We start from the raw sequence: 15,391 nt of genomic DNA on the forward strand, positions 1-15,391 counted from the left end.
ATAGACGCGGGCATATGTGTTTGCGTGTCTTAAAAAATTATAGATAGCCTATAGCCCTAGTGTTATTTTCCATAGCAAAACGTTTGATGCATGTGCATGCAAATTAATGTCACAGGAGGGACGCGTTTTAATAAACGCAAGGAGGTTTTAAGAGTAGTAGTAGGCCTATACGTTTAACGATTAAAGGCGAATCTAAAAATAAATGGTAACTGGTTTCCAGCTCCAAGTGTGCGCTTGCCTAGTGAACAGATGATCGCACTACAGGAGACAAGGGACGCTTGCAGCCAAGTTTACACACTGCGAAGCGTTTTGCTCCGGAGCGGAGAGAGGCACAAATGCTGCGGCGCACTGCAACGGTCATTATGAGAGAAGATCGAGGGACGCCATGGACAAATAGAGCCGAGATTTAGATGAAAAGAGGATGTTCTTCAAGGTACTTCGACCACAATATCGTCTCCTCGTTTTAAGGTATCTTTGAACTATCCAACATGTCTTTTCCGCATGCCTTTGTGATCCATCCCAAAACAAAACCGGTTTCACCTGATCCTCCGCTATGATCACGGCCAGTGCGTTTGCTCAACAAAGGCGATCCCGGTATAGAATCGCTACGGACGCTCTGTCGCCATCGGTAAGGGACCCGCACTCCTCTCTTATTTACAATTTCAACCGCTTCGCGTGGTGGACAGCCTCCAAATATTCTAGCTACCCTGGAGTCCGTAGAAGGAAAGGGCTGGGATGGAGAAGTGTTGTCGCAGCTGCATGCCATGCCTGAAGAGGTTATGGGACTGGATATGGCCCGAGTTTTACTACCCGAACGTCGCTCGTCCTGCCGAGATCCGCACCGTCTCAGGTGATATCCAGGTCCCGGCTCCTAAGAAGAAGCCCACGCAGCTGTACGCGGCTCTGTTCGACTTCGTAGCCCGCAGTGAGGAAGAGCTGACGGTGAAAGAAGGGGACAAACTCTCTGTCATCGAAAAGAGGGGAGATTATGTGTTTGCCAAGAAGCTGACGGGGTCCCTGCAGTCCGGACTGGTCCCTGCTAATTATGTGGCCCTTGTACAGGATGAGTTCGCTAACTACAAGTAAGTCCTGAGAATCAATAGACTTATCCTACCTGTATTCGAGATGAGATGGTTTATTTCAATTAGAATATTCATTATATTTTATGGAAAATGATCACTCTGTCATATTTTTTCCTAAAGTTGAATGAAGAGCTTGACACTTTCTACTATACACGTGTCACTGCTTGAACTTTCCAATTAACGTTAGCCTTCTGTTGTTTTCATACTGGGCTAATATTTTCTACTGCTACACATCAAACAAGGCATTTTATTAACATGATCACAATTAAGGCTTGAAATTTAAGTCATAACAAAAGGATGAAGTGTCTTAGTAAATTTTACTTAATTAGACTTTTTTTTTTTAAAGAACATTTTAGCAATCAGCCAGAAGAGGCAAGTCTATAACAGGAGGCTACATTGCTCGCGAGCTTCTGTTGTGATTTGTTGCTGGTGCTACGATAGATCCAGATAGAATAGAATAGTCTTTAAAATAGAATAGAATTTAATAACATTCATAAGGCTGTCGCTAAAGAGGAAGGTGGTGACAGTTCTCTGGGTCCCTGGCTTTCGGAACACAAATTCAACCAAGGAGGGCCAACAGCAACAACCTGCACAGGGGCCCTGATACCAATTATCACCAACAACCTCTAGTGTTTTTAAAGTCTTTAGTTAGGCTAATTGACGTTTGGCTGACGGCACTAGACTAGTTGCTGTACATTTTAAAGATTTGGCAGGCGTTGATTTGTCTTAAAATTTTGATTCTTTTTGAGTAGACCCTGAAAACTATTGTATATTTCACTCTGATTAGCAAATAACGAAATTAGCAGTGCCCCTAGTCTGAGCTCAGCCAAGGAAGGTTCATACGCCTGCACTGTCTCGTTTCATTCACAATGGCCTTTATCACTGTCCGTGTGAATGATGAGCTGTGCTCTGTTTTCTTTTATTTGCGCTATAGTTTGCTACTCTTTGGTTGCTGTTATAATGGGGTCAGTCAATTGTCTTCACTATAAAGGCCTCCTAAATAGTGTTGACAGGTAACGGGGTTATGATGTCCGAGGTGTGTGTGCTAGTGCACCTGTCAGAGTTTCACTGAAACTGAAGCACCATGGGATTGTGTTAAACAAGCATGTGCACCTGCCGCACCCATATTTAACATGGCAACACTTTGAATGACGCCACAGTGTTTACTGAGAATTTGCTGAACATGCTGACATAATTACAGTAAGAATGACAGTAAGTATGTTTCAGCAAGTAATTACAATTTCTTAGTAATACAATACCTAAGGCAAAAAGAGTAAAGGTAGAGTATTAAACATTATTAATTATTATATTACTAATATTACACCTTATAGTTCAAATATATTAGATAAAAAATGGTACATGCAGTAGAGAGTAACTGTGCTGTGTTTGCTTTTATCTATCAACATCAAATTACAGTACATAATAATATTGTAAATATTCATGGCTTTTATGCACATTTCTCTTGGTTTTAATTAAACCAGCATTATCAAATGCACATCACCAAATATGATGAATAAAAATACTTTGAATATGACTATTTAAATATGCAAATTTTCAATATGACTATTTTATATAAGTATTTATTTATTGTAAAATATGTGCTGGACATAGTCTCGATAGGTTAGGAAGTACAAGTATTTAGTCATTCATTCATTGAGGTATTCAGCTATGCTATGTGTGTCTGCTTTACAGATGGTACTATGGGAATATAAACAGACAAAAGGCTGAGAAGCTGCTTTTGGCTGCTCAGAATAAAACGGGTTCCTTTCTGGTGAGGATCAGTGAGAGCCACAGCGATGAATATACTATCTCAGGTTCGTTCCTTTATTCCTTCTCCCTCTCTCACATGCACTCTCTCGATTGAATGCCTGGAGGCCTACAGTACTGCCTGTCCGTTTTTCTCTCGTACATCATCTCCATTCTCATCTCTCTTTCCTCATCTACCCATTTTCTGTCTGATCTGCATGACAACAGCCTCCACTTCATCAATCTTATTATTTTCTGCATAAGATATCCATTCTCTGCTTTATCCTCCATTCTCTCTCTCTCTCTCTCCCTCTCTCTCTCTCTACCCCACAGCTTGTAACACCATATTGGTCATCCATGTACAACAGACTAAGCATTTTTCTGTCTCCTCTGGAGAGTAGCAGTTGCGTTCTACCCCCATAATATTCTGTTTAAGGTCTCAAAAACCCCAAGGCCATTTTAATAGCTGAAATATATGCGTAACATTGAAGTAGCGGTTTTATACTTAATCATTTTTGACTAATCTTGTTAAAAATTGATTATACACAGTATTTCCAATTTGATAACATGCTTCTGAAGTCCTACACTAAAAATATTAGTTTACTTATATTTAGGTCTCAGATATAAAATGTAAATATATGCAATTAATTATTTATATCGTTATTCAAAAATTTAGTTTCCAGTCACATTTCTGAAAACTGCATATCTACTCATAAAACAGTGTGATTCAGCTTCATTAACATCTGCCTGCTGCTGGGCAACATAGAAATTATCACAATTAACAATTTTAATTCTGTTTTTTTTTTTTTAATGCCACTACAGTGTAAGCCTAATAAAAAATGTTTTTACTTGGAATAATATAATAATACAAACTATAATAAAATAGCCCCATATGATTTACTATAATGCCGTGATATAATATAATATAATATAATATAATATAATATAATATAATATAATATAATATAATATAATATAATATAATATAATATAATGCAGTCTGATTAAACCGGCCGATTGCTGAGATCATTATAAAATAATTTGATGGGAAGATAAGAGATACTTATGCTATATTACATTTCTAAATTATTATTTTGTACGTACATCATTGGAGCTTATGGGACCATATAAGCAGTCAATCTAAAAAAATAAAAATAAAATGAGTCTGTCTTTGAATAAAAAAATATTTTTATTCTTTGCTTCACAGCCAGAAGTGAAAATAGTGTCTTCCATTTCCGTATTCATCGCTCAGCTATTGGTGCTTACTTTGTGTCCGACAAGATCTCTTTTGGCACTCTGGATGAGCTCATCAGATACTACCAGCACAACTCCAAAAGTCTGGGATGCCCCTTAGACCAGCCGTGCGTACAGCAAGTATGACACTCTTAATATTTAATATACACACATTCACACACAAGACTTCTTAATTTTAGACATCACTTTTTGCTCTCATGAAGCAAATGCTTATTAATAGGCGTTCCATTGGCATTCATGGGTATCAGTTCTGCATTATAGATCTAATTAGCCATATAGAGAAACAGTCTGTTTCTAGAGAAGTGGCCCTTGGCAACATATGATATAGCGGAGAGATTCTAGGAAGAGATCTCTTGTAACCTTTGTTGCGTGTGTGTCCACATGCAGAGGGAGTTGTTTGACATGGAGCCATGGGAGCGGCCGAGGGAGGAGTTTCAGCTACTCAAGAAGCTGGGGGAAGGCCATTTTGGAGAAGTCTGGGAAGCTGTCTGGACTACAGAGAAGAAGAAAGTGGCCATCAAGATGCTTAAACAAGGTGTGACATCATATCAGATGGGATGTTTTCACATGCGATAAACCAACTAATAACACTCAACATCACAGAATTTGTTCAATCAATCTCTAATACTTATGTTTGTGCTGTTGTTTTCGCCACCAAAATTGACATTCTGGATGATAATTAACTCCTTTGTAAGGGGATATTACAAAATTGAGGACTTGAACACAAATTTTAGAAAACAGAAAACAAAGGATTTTTTCTTTTAAACATTTTGGTTAGAGGAGAAAATCAAGACATCCACAAGTACAAAGTATGCGTTTCCGCAGCAGTCCGCGCACTGTCCACGTGACGTATTTGTTTATCATCGGGAGGGTCCACGTACAACTGTGCATGTGCAAGGTGAATGTTGTGATAGAAGAGTCCACTAGGTGGCTATATGCACAGTTGTTATGTACTGTGCAATAGTCGAAGAAGAGTGAGATACTGGGCCATCTGGCTAATCAGAGCAGAGGAGACCAATCACAACAGACTGGGTCATCTGACCAATCAGAACAGAGTAGACCAATCACAACAGACTGGACCACCTGGCCAATCAGAGCAGAGAAGACCAATCACAACAGACTGGGTCATCTGACCAATCAGAACAGAGTAGACCAATCACAACAGACTGGACCACCTGGCCAATCAGAGCAGAGAAGACCAATCACAACTGACTGGGTCATCTGACCAATCAGAACAGAGTAGACCAATCACAACAGACTGGACCACCTGGCCAATCGGAGCATAGTAGACCAGTCACAACAGACTGGGCCATCTGAACAATCAGAGCATAGTAGACCAGTCACAACAGACTGGGCCATCTGAACAATCAGAGCATAGTAGACCAATCACATCAGACTGAGCCGTCTGTCCAATCAGAGCAGAGGAGACCAATCACAACAGACTGGACCATCTGACCAATCAGAGCAGAGTAGACCAATCACAACAGACTGGACCATCTGACCAATCAGAGCATAGTAGACCAGTCACAACAAACTGGGCCATCTAAACAATCAGAGCATAGTAGACCAATAACATCAGACTGGACCATCTGACCAGTCAGAACAGAGGAGACCAATAACAACAGACTGGACCATCTAACCAATCAGAGCATAGTAGACCAATCACAACAGACTGGGCCGTCTGACCAATCAGAGCAGAGGAGACCAATAACAACAGACTGGGCCATCTGACCAATCAGAGCAGAGGAGACCAATAACAACAGACTGGGCCATCTGACCAATCAGAGCAGAGTAGACCAATCACAACAGACTGGGCCGTCTGACCAATCAGAGCAGAGGAAACCAATAACAACAGACTGGACCATATAACCAATCAGAGCATAGTAGACCAATCACAACAGACTGGGCCGTCTGACCAATCAGAGCAGAGGAGACCAATAACAACAGACTGGGCCATCTGACCAATCAGAGTCAAGTCAAGTCAAGTCATCTTCATTTATATAGCGCTTTTAACAATGTAGATTGTCTCAAAGCAGCTTTACAGAGATAAGCGTATAATTTAAGGTAACAGAGATTGTTTCGGCTTTACAGCAGAGTTAAGTTATTTCCATCTAAAGTTAGTTTTAATTGATTTGGTTCCGTCGCAATGATCATTTGTTATTAAATTAGGGGCCGCTAAGACGACACCATTCTCTCTACACAGACTTTAAACGCGAACCTGTGAGAAACGCTGATGGCGGTCACATGCGCATTTAGAATGGGTTCTATAGTTATGTGCGTTAGAATATACGCAGGTTTGGAATTCCCTACAAGCCAAGCCTAAACAAAATACTTGTCTTTCCTTATAAATTTTGATAAGGAATTTTATTTTATTTGTTGCTTTGGGGTAGGACCGCAAGACGAATTTTCCCGACAACGCCTTATCTGTAGAGTGGTAGTGGGATCCTCCATAGGGAGAGACTAGTTGGCACTTCAGCACTGCGTTGTCATCGGTCCAGGTGAAGGTCCTTCGTCAGATCTGGATACGGCCTGGATCCGGCAGGCTGCAGGAAAAACCTTGGGATAAACACAGACACTAAAATTAGCGTAGATGCCATTCTTCTCATGATGTAACGAGTACATCAGGATTTTTGGGAAGTGTTCCCGGTTCCGGCTGACCTAATCTATGCAGCATAACATTAAATTATAGAAGTCTATAATGTATTATGTGAAAGCTAGGTCAAAGAGATGTGTCTTTAATCTGGCTTTGAACTGACAGAGTGTGTCTGCTTCCCGGACAATGGTAGGAAGACTGTTCCAGAGTTTTGGTGCTAAATAGGAAAAGGATCTACCGCCAGCAGTGGATTATGATATTCTAGGTATAATCAACTGGCCGGAATTTTGAGATCGTAATAGACGTGACGGACTATAATGCGTTAAGAGCTCGCTCAAGTACTGCGGAGCTAAACCATTCAGTGCTTTGTAAGTAATCAGCAATATTTTAAAATTTATGCGATGTTTAATAGGTAGCCAGTGCAGTTTTGACAGAACTGGGCTAATATGGTCATACTTCCTGGTTCTGGTAAGAACTCGAGCTGCTGCGTTTTGGACCAGCTGTAGTTTGTTTATTAAGCGTGCAGGGCAACCACCCAGTAGAGCATTACAATAATCTAGCCTTGAGGTCATGAACGCATGAACTAATTGTTCCGCATTTGTCAATGAGAGCATATGACGTAATTTAGATATATTTTTAAGATGGAAAAATGCAGTTTTACAGATACTAGACACGTGACTTTCAAATGAAAGATTGGTATCAAAGAGCACACCCAGGTTCCTAACCAACGACGAAGACTTAACAGAGCAGCCATCAAGTGTTAGACAGTATTCTAGATTATTACGTGAGGAAGTTTTTTGTCCAATAATTAGAAACTCTGTTTTTTCAGAATTTAGAAGTAGGAAATTACAAGTCATCCAATTTTTTATATCCGCTATGCATTCCGTTAATTTTGTGAATTGATAAGTTTCGTTAGGTTTTGAAGAAATATAGAGCTGAGTATCGTCAGCATAACAGTGAAAGCTAATTCCATGTTTCCTAATGATATCTCCTAATGGTAGCATGTACAGAGTGAACAGCAGCGGTCCTAATACTGAGCCTTGTGGTACGCCATACTTAACCTGTGATCGATGAGACATCTCATCATTTACTGCTACAAACTGATAACGGTCAGATAAGTATGATTTAAACCATGCTAGTGCATTTCCTGTAATGCCAACATAATGTTCTAATCTATTTAAAAGAACGTTGTGGTCGATGGTGTCAAATGCAGCGCTAAGATCGAGTAACACTAATAGAGAGATACAACCACGATCGGATGATAAGAGCAAATCATTTGTGACTCTAACGAGAGCTGTTTCGGTACTATGGTACGGTCTAAATCCGGACTGGAAATCCTCGCAGATATCATTTCTTTCAAGAAAGGAACACAGTTGTGAGGATACTGCCTTTTCTAATATCTTTGACAGAAAAGGTAGATTCGAGATCGGCCTGTAATTGACTAATTCTGAAGGATCAAGTTGCGTTTTTTTAACAAGCGGTTTAATCAAAGCCAGCTTAAAGTTTTTTGGTACGTATCCTAGAGACAAAGACGAATTAATGATATTAAGAAGAGGATCTATGACCTCTGGAAGTATTTCTTTCAGTAGCTTAGTCGGTATAGGGTCTAACATACATGTTGTAGATTTAGATGATTTAATGAGTTTAGTAAATTCTTCCTCTCCTATAGCAACGAATGAATCAAATTTTTCCTCAGGGAGACTACAATGCACTGCCTGATGCGATACTGTAGTAGACGGTTGCATAGTTATAATTTTGTCCCTGATATTATCAATCTTATAAGTGAAGAAGTTCATAAAGTCATTACTGCTGTGTTGCTTGGAAACTTCGGTGCTTGAAGCTTTATTTTTCGTTAGTTTAGCCACCGTTTCAAATAAATACCTAGGATTATGTTTATTTTCTTCTAATAGGGTTGAAAAATAAGCAGATCTAGCAGCTTTTAAAGCCTCTCTGTAAGTAATTGAGCTCTCTTTCCATGAAATGCCAAATACCTCTAGTTTTGTTTTCTTCCAGTTGCGCTCCATTTTTCTGGCTGCTCTCTTAAGGGCCCGAGTGTGCTCGTTGTACCACGGCGTTGGACTATTTTCTTTAATCTTCTTTAAGCGCAACGGAGCAACTGTGTCTAAAGTGCTGGAAAAGAGAGAGTTAAACGTTTCTGTTGTAATATCTAGTTCTTCTAAGCTATCTGAGATGCTGAGATGATGAAACTGATTAGGAAGATTATTAATAAAGCAATCTTTAGTAGCAGAAGTGATAGGTCTCACATATTTGAAACACGGAGTCGGCTTTGCAGCCTTGGCTAAATGCAAATTACACGAGACTAGATAATGATCTGAGATGTCATCGCTCTGCTGCAGAATTTCAACGGCATCCACATCTATTCCGCGTGATAATATTAGATCTAGAGTATGATTACGACGATGAGTAGGTCCTGACACGTGTTGTCTAACTCCAATTGAATTTACAATGTCTTTAAATGCCAATCCCAATGCATCTTTTTCATTATCGATGTGTATATTAAAATCACCAACAATTAGTACTTTATCTGCAGTCAATATTAATTCTGATAGAAAGTCCGCAAATTCTTTGATAAAGTCTGTATGGTGCCCTGGTGGCCTGTATACAGTAGCCAGCACAAATCTCAAACGTGATTTATCGTTTACACTATATATTTTTACATTAAGCACCAATGCTTCAAAAGAATTATATTTAAAACTTGATTTCTTAGTGGTTTTGAAACTATTACTATAGATTACAGCAACACCACCCCCTTTGCGTTTCAGACGAGGCTCATGTTTATAACAGTAATCTTGCGGGGTTGATTCATTTAAAGTAATGTAATCGTTTGGTTTTAGCCAGGTTTCTGTCAAACACAGCACATCTAGGTTATTATCTGAAATCATATCATTAACAATGAGTGCTTTTGAAGTAAGCGATCGAATATTCAGCAACCCAAGCTTTAGCATTTGCTCATCTGTATTATAGCTGTTTTTTATTTGTTGAACATCAATTAAATTTTTAACCTTAGTTGGGTTTAAACGTTTTTTGGATTTCCAAATTCGGGGAACAGACACAGTCTCTATATGATGATATCTAGGTGAAAGAGGCTCTATGTGATGGGATTTATCTGACCTTGGTGACGAGAGGCCGCTAGCAGACAGTCGGTTTAGCCAGTCTGTTTGCTTCCTGACCTGAGCCCCAGATTGTCATGTTTGAGCTCTAAGACTATGAGCCATATTACTAGAGAGAAGAGCAGCACCATCCCAGGAGGGATGAATACCATCTCTTTTCAACAGGTCAGGTTTGCCCCAAAAACTTTTCCAATTGTCTATGAATTCTATATTATTAAGCGGACACCACTTAGACAGCCAACCGTTAAGCGAACACAATCTACTAACTATCTCATCACTCCTGCGAACAGGAAGGGGGCCAGAGCAAATTACAGTCCTTGACATCGTACTTGCAAGTTCACACACCTCTTTAATATTAATTTTGGTGATCTCCGACTGGCGGAGTCGAACATCATTAGTGCCGACATGAATAATGATCTTAGAGAATTTACGATTAGCATTAGCCAGCACTTTTAAATTTGCTTTGATGTCAGGCGCTCTGGCTCCCGGCAAACATGTGACTATGGTGGTTGGTGTCTCTATTTTCACGTTCCGTGTAATAGAATCGCCAATAACTAGGGCACAATCATTCTCAGTGGGTGTTTCACTGAGCGGGGCAAATCGATTTGTTATGGTAATCGGAACGGAAGAGTGGTTTTTAGATCCGCGACTAGAGCGATCCCTCACTGTCACCCATTTGCCCGGCTGCACAGGCTCTACTTCAGCCAGAACCGACTCATGTAAAGTGTGCACTATTCTATGCGCATCCAAAACATCTAAAGCACTAGCACTCTTACTATCCTCAATTAAAGTTTGGATGCGTGTTTCTAATTCTGAAATCTTCTCTGTCAACCTAACTGTCTCCTTACATTTATCACATATAAATCCTATATTGTCGACAGAGAAGCCTATACTAAACATGTGACATGAAGTGCAAGTGACAATAACAGGACAAGACATTACTCACCGTGTTTGTTGAGTGATTCTTACTCACCTGAGCTTTTTATGAACTCAAAGGCGCGGACGCGCGAGAGAAAAATAAATAAATAAATAAAATAGCTGAGCGCACGGGTGGCGCGTTAACAGGCTAGCGAATTACTAGCGTTTTGTGCTAGTAGTACTAATAACAAAAGCTAGCGATGTCAGGTTAATCTGAGATGTTGGGTAAAATGTAGTAGTATAAACAACTAGAAATGGTAGTAAAATGATGGTTCAAAACAAAGAAATATATGGCTAAGACGGAACTTATCGCACCGAATCAAACAAACACACTCACAGCAGGCAGCGAGGCAGACAGGAGCAATCGATCCAGAGCAGAGTAGACCAATCACAACAGACTGGGCGGTCTGGCCAATCAGAGCAGAGTAGACCTATCACAACAGACTGGGCAGTCTGGCCAATCAGAGCAGAGTAGACCAATCACATCAGACTGGGCGGTCTGGCCAATCAGGACAGAGTAGACCAATCACAACAGACTGGGCGGTATGGCCAATCAGAGCAGAATAAACCAATCACAACAGACTGGGCGGTCTGACCAATCAGAGCAGAGGAAACCAATTAGAGCAGAGGAAACCAATCACAATAGTCTGAGCCATCTGACCAATCAGAGCAGAGTAGGCTGTCGGAAATGAGGGGTTTAGAAAGATCGAATCCTTTATTGAACTGTTTCAGACACTGTGAGTAAAGAGGTGATGCTGCAACGTACATATAAGAAAATTAAGGTGTTTTTTAAAGTCCACATGAAATCAAAATTAACCATATTTACTTTGTTTGCCTAAATTGATCGTTTTGTGGTGAACAATTCATCCATGCAAGTCAATCCACACAAAAAAATTTTTTGGCTTCGTAATCTTTAATCAAAATCTGAAAATGCCCCTCCCCTCTGCATTGGAGGACCTTCTCTGATGACGTAGGTTTGAGGACTTGGGTTGGGAAACGCTTAACCACTCCCCTCAAACCGTTAGTCTTTTATGAGCAGAGATGGAGAGGAGGAGCGCTAGAGTAAAACCCTGCCCTATGTTCAATATTCCGTTTCACTGGGAAATACGTCACAACACTGGAGAAAAGTCGTTTGCAACTTCCGGTTCACGCGGACTTTAACCTTGGATGAATATAAACTTGTCGTAGGAGACCTTCAAAATAAGATAAAGATACAAGCCTTTAAAATAACATAATAGGGACTTTAATTTGGATGTTGTGATAAAGGAAACCTAACAAATATGATTTCCATTCTTAAAGTTAAATATTGTATGTAATATATTAAGACATATGAAGATGTGAAAATAAATTTGAAAAGCATAACTGGAATGAACCAAAATTGCAATTTTCTCATACGGTGAAATCTAAGCATAGGAGTTATGTAATGTTGCTGTGTAAGAATAATTTGATTCAATTTTAATGTTGTTTGGGATTTCAGACTTGCCCACAAATGTTTTTCATTTCAATTATTTAGATTTGTTTCGATTTCAAAACATTGTCCATCATTTGGATCTGGATCAAACCCTGAGAAAAGGAGCATTGTCTGTACACAAATGGTTTTTAATACAAATATAATTGGATAAATGTGATTTTTGATGTGTTCTAACTTTTGTTCTGTTACTCTGTCCTGTAGAGGACACAAAGGTGGATGAGTTTGTGAAGGAGGTTCACGCACTGAAGAACCTGCACCATCCGAAGCTCATTCAGCTGTTGGCTCTCTGCACACGAGGAGAGCCCGTCTACATCGTCACAGAGCTCATGACTAAAGGAAGTCTCAAATCATACCTTTCTTGTAAGTGTTACTACACCCGATTTCCCTGAACTACATTCACTGCACCTGCATATTTATCTATGAATAATGTATTATAAATTGCACAAGATTACTCTATATGGTCTTGGTATTTCGTGCTTTGCATTTTTTTTCTCTTATCAGACAATCACGTCTCTACTCGTAAACATTTATGGCATTATCTGACCACGTAGTTTTATAGTTACAGTTCAAAAGTACATGAAGTCATTAACACAAAAGTATATCCTTGACTATAAACCTTCATTCTGTGTACCAAGTTCTTAAAATAAAATGTTTAATTTTCTTTTCTGTGAATCAGTGCATCATTTCTTGAACTGAAATCATATTTTAAGCATAACGATTTGACTGAAAGTTGAATTGAAAATTCAGATTGGCTTTCAGATTGTTTACCTTCCCCTTTTGCTTTAATAACTCGAGCCGCATGAAATCCACAAAATGAAATCCAAAGCAGGGCTATTATCGTTAACTAAAACTAAAATAAAAACATGTCAAATTAAAAACATTTCTGTTAATTGAAATAAAGCTGAAATAAAATAAATTACAAATATTTATTGAAAAACTTAAACTAAAGTTAGAAATGCTGCCTTCGCAAAAAACTTAACTAAGTTTTAGTTTGATTTGTAACTGGAAATAAAGAAAAACTAAAACTGAAATAAAAAGAAATTAAAAATAAATATCAATATTTAAATATCATTATTACAAAATGACTAAAGCACATAATGAAATTGCAAAAAATAAACTAAAATGAACATAACTAAACATTTAAAAAAATAAAAGCTAATTCAATGAATAAAACTAAAATAACAGTGATGCATGTTGACTTTGTACAAAGAGTCACATGATCAATGTCACTTAGTAAAACAAATTTGATTAGTGGCCTAGAAAAACTGAATCTTCAAACATTTATACATTTTATTATTTATTTTAAATCAATAAATATTTTTCCAGTTTATTTCCAGATATAAAATATATATAGAATCCCACATTTTCAATGTAGTCTCAGACATGTGGACCCTTTCGTTTCCTTGATGTTCCCCTGGCCATTTCTTCCTGTAGCGCCGGAGGGTCAGGTGTTGACCTCCGCTCACCTGATCTACATGGCTAGTCAGATAGCAGAAGGAATGGCGTACCTGGAAGATCGACACATCGTCCACAGAGACTTAGCAGCTCGAAACATCCTGGTTGGAGAAGACCTGGTGTGTAAAGTAGCTGACTTTGGTCTGGCCCGCATCATCAAGGTAATGATTGGATGTCAAAGATGCTGCTGGAAATATGTATATGAAATTGTTTCTGGTTAATACGTAATTCTGTGTTTGTGTGCAGGATAGTGTGTATACAGCTAGTAGAAACACCAAGATTCCTGTGAGGTGGACGGCTCCAGAAGCTGCACTCTACCAGCGTTTCTCCGTCAAATCTGATGTCTGGTCCTTTGGAGTGCTGCTGTACGAGATGATGTCACGTGGAAAGATGCCGTATGATGGTATGGGTCTCTGTTACAGAAACACTTAAATGCCTTCCATTTTTTTATATACACTACCGGTCAAAAGCTTGAGGTCTCTTATGCTCACCATGGCTCTTCAACTGGATTCTTTGATGAATAGAAAGTTTTGCAACATTATAAATCTCTTTACTGTCACTTTTGATCAATTTAATGTCTTTAAAAAAACGTACTGACTGACCCCACACTTTTGAACGATAGTCTTCTATACATTTTGCGCTCTCTGTTTCCCACAGGGAAGAACAATAAGGAGGTGTTGGAAATCCTGTCGTCGGGTTACAGGTTACCGTGTCCAAATCGCTGCCCCCCAAACATATACCGCATTATGATGGAATGCTGGCACGCGGAGGCTTCCAAACGGCCCTCGTTCCACGCCCTTCACAGTCAGCTGGACAATATCTACTCCAGACTCTACTTTAAAACCATTGAGGTGTAGAACACGAGGAGAACAGGTGGACTGAAACAGAAGATCCCGTGGGACGGAAAGATTTGCATGGACAAAAGTGCACATAAGACTTTTTGATTGCTTATGTTAATGAAGTTATGTGCAATAATAAATGCTTGTTAAAGGACTTCTATAAAAATTCCATGAAAGTTGAGGAAAGGAACTGAAATTGTAAAAGAGGAAACGGGCATCGTCTTAATCTGACAGGGCCAGATTATCTGTAGCTTGTCATAGCGACTCCTGATCATCAGTGGATCAAGATGTCGAGCGCTGTTATGCACCCTTATAATATGCATCATTTGCCCTGCACTGAAGTTTATTTTGCGCTAGAGTTAATCTGGCCCATTCAGTTTCTGTAGCAGTAGGAACAGGAGATTATTTAATCTGACGTTTTCAGATCAGAGTTTATGTTTACAACAGATTCACCTGCCAGTGTACGGACAGGTGTCGGGACGGTGAAAACTACAGCTGTTAAGTTATAACTGTTGAGTGTCTTTAGCCTATGTGAAAGGCAGGCTGCACAAATAACTGTTTTCTACCAGGTACACGATCGTGTAACTATACTGTGGTTAACACAGGAGCCATATGACAAAAACTACCTGGGTAGGTTTCCTCATGATCGGTTTCGTAGAAATCACATCCATGTCAAAAGTCTGTTGTCTTCCAATGGATTATTCTTAAAATAACTCTTGTAAATAAAGTATTTTTTCAGTATACATGTTTCTGCAGTTTATTGGTCATTTGTTTGCCTAATATGTAACCCGACTTTGAGATTGACCAGAAATTTTTAAGCATGCTGGTAGACTGTAAAGCACTTAACCTCAAACAATAAAGATTGCCTGTTTAGCCTACTTTGCTTGTGTCATTGTCGTCCA

At 39.2% G+C, this 15,391-nt stretch overlaps 1 protein-coding gene across 1 annotated transcript; it reads left to right on the forward strand.

The window, feature by feature from the left end:
• On the forward strand, positions 1-15,231 carry srms (src-related kinase lacking C-terminal regulatory tyrosine and N-terminal myristylation sites). Its single transcript, XM_081386333.1, has 8 exons — positions 1-1,082; positions 2,775-2,896; positions 4,036-4,202; positions 4,470-4,617; positions 12,397-12,555; positions 13,630-13,811; positions 13,897-14,053; positions 14,308-15,231. Exons 1-8 carry the CDS (start codon positions 736-738, stop codon positions 14,505-14,507), a joined length of 1,482 nt encoding a protein of 493 aa, XP_081242459.1. The 5' UTR covers positions 1-735; the 3' UTR covers positions 14,508-15,231.
• Positions 15,232-15,391: the final 160 nt, after the last annotated feature.

This window comes from Scardinius erythrophthalmus (genome assembly GCF_964197995.2).
Source record: "Scardinius erythrophthalmus genome assembly, chromosome: 15".
Taxonomy (NCBI): Eukaryota; Metazoa; Chordata; class Actinopteri; order Cypriniformes; family Leuciscidae; genus Scardinius; species Scardinius erythrophthalmus.

Coding starts and splice junctions, on each gene's coding strand:
- srms (XM_081386333.1), top strand. CDS start 736: ATGGAGAAGTGTTGTCGCAGCTGCATGCCATGCCTGAAGAGGTTATGG. Junction 1,083..2,774: donor GATGAGTTCGCTAACTACAA/GTAAGTCCTGAG, acceptor TCTGCTTTACAG/ATGGTACTATGGGAATATAA. Junction 4,203..4,469: donor ACCAGCCGTGCGTACAGCAA/GTATGACACTCT, acceptor GTCCACATGCAG/AGGGAGTTGTTTGACATGGA.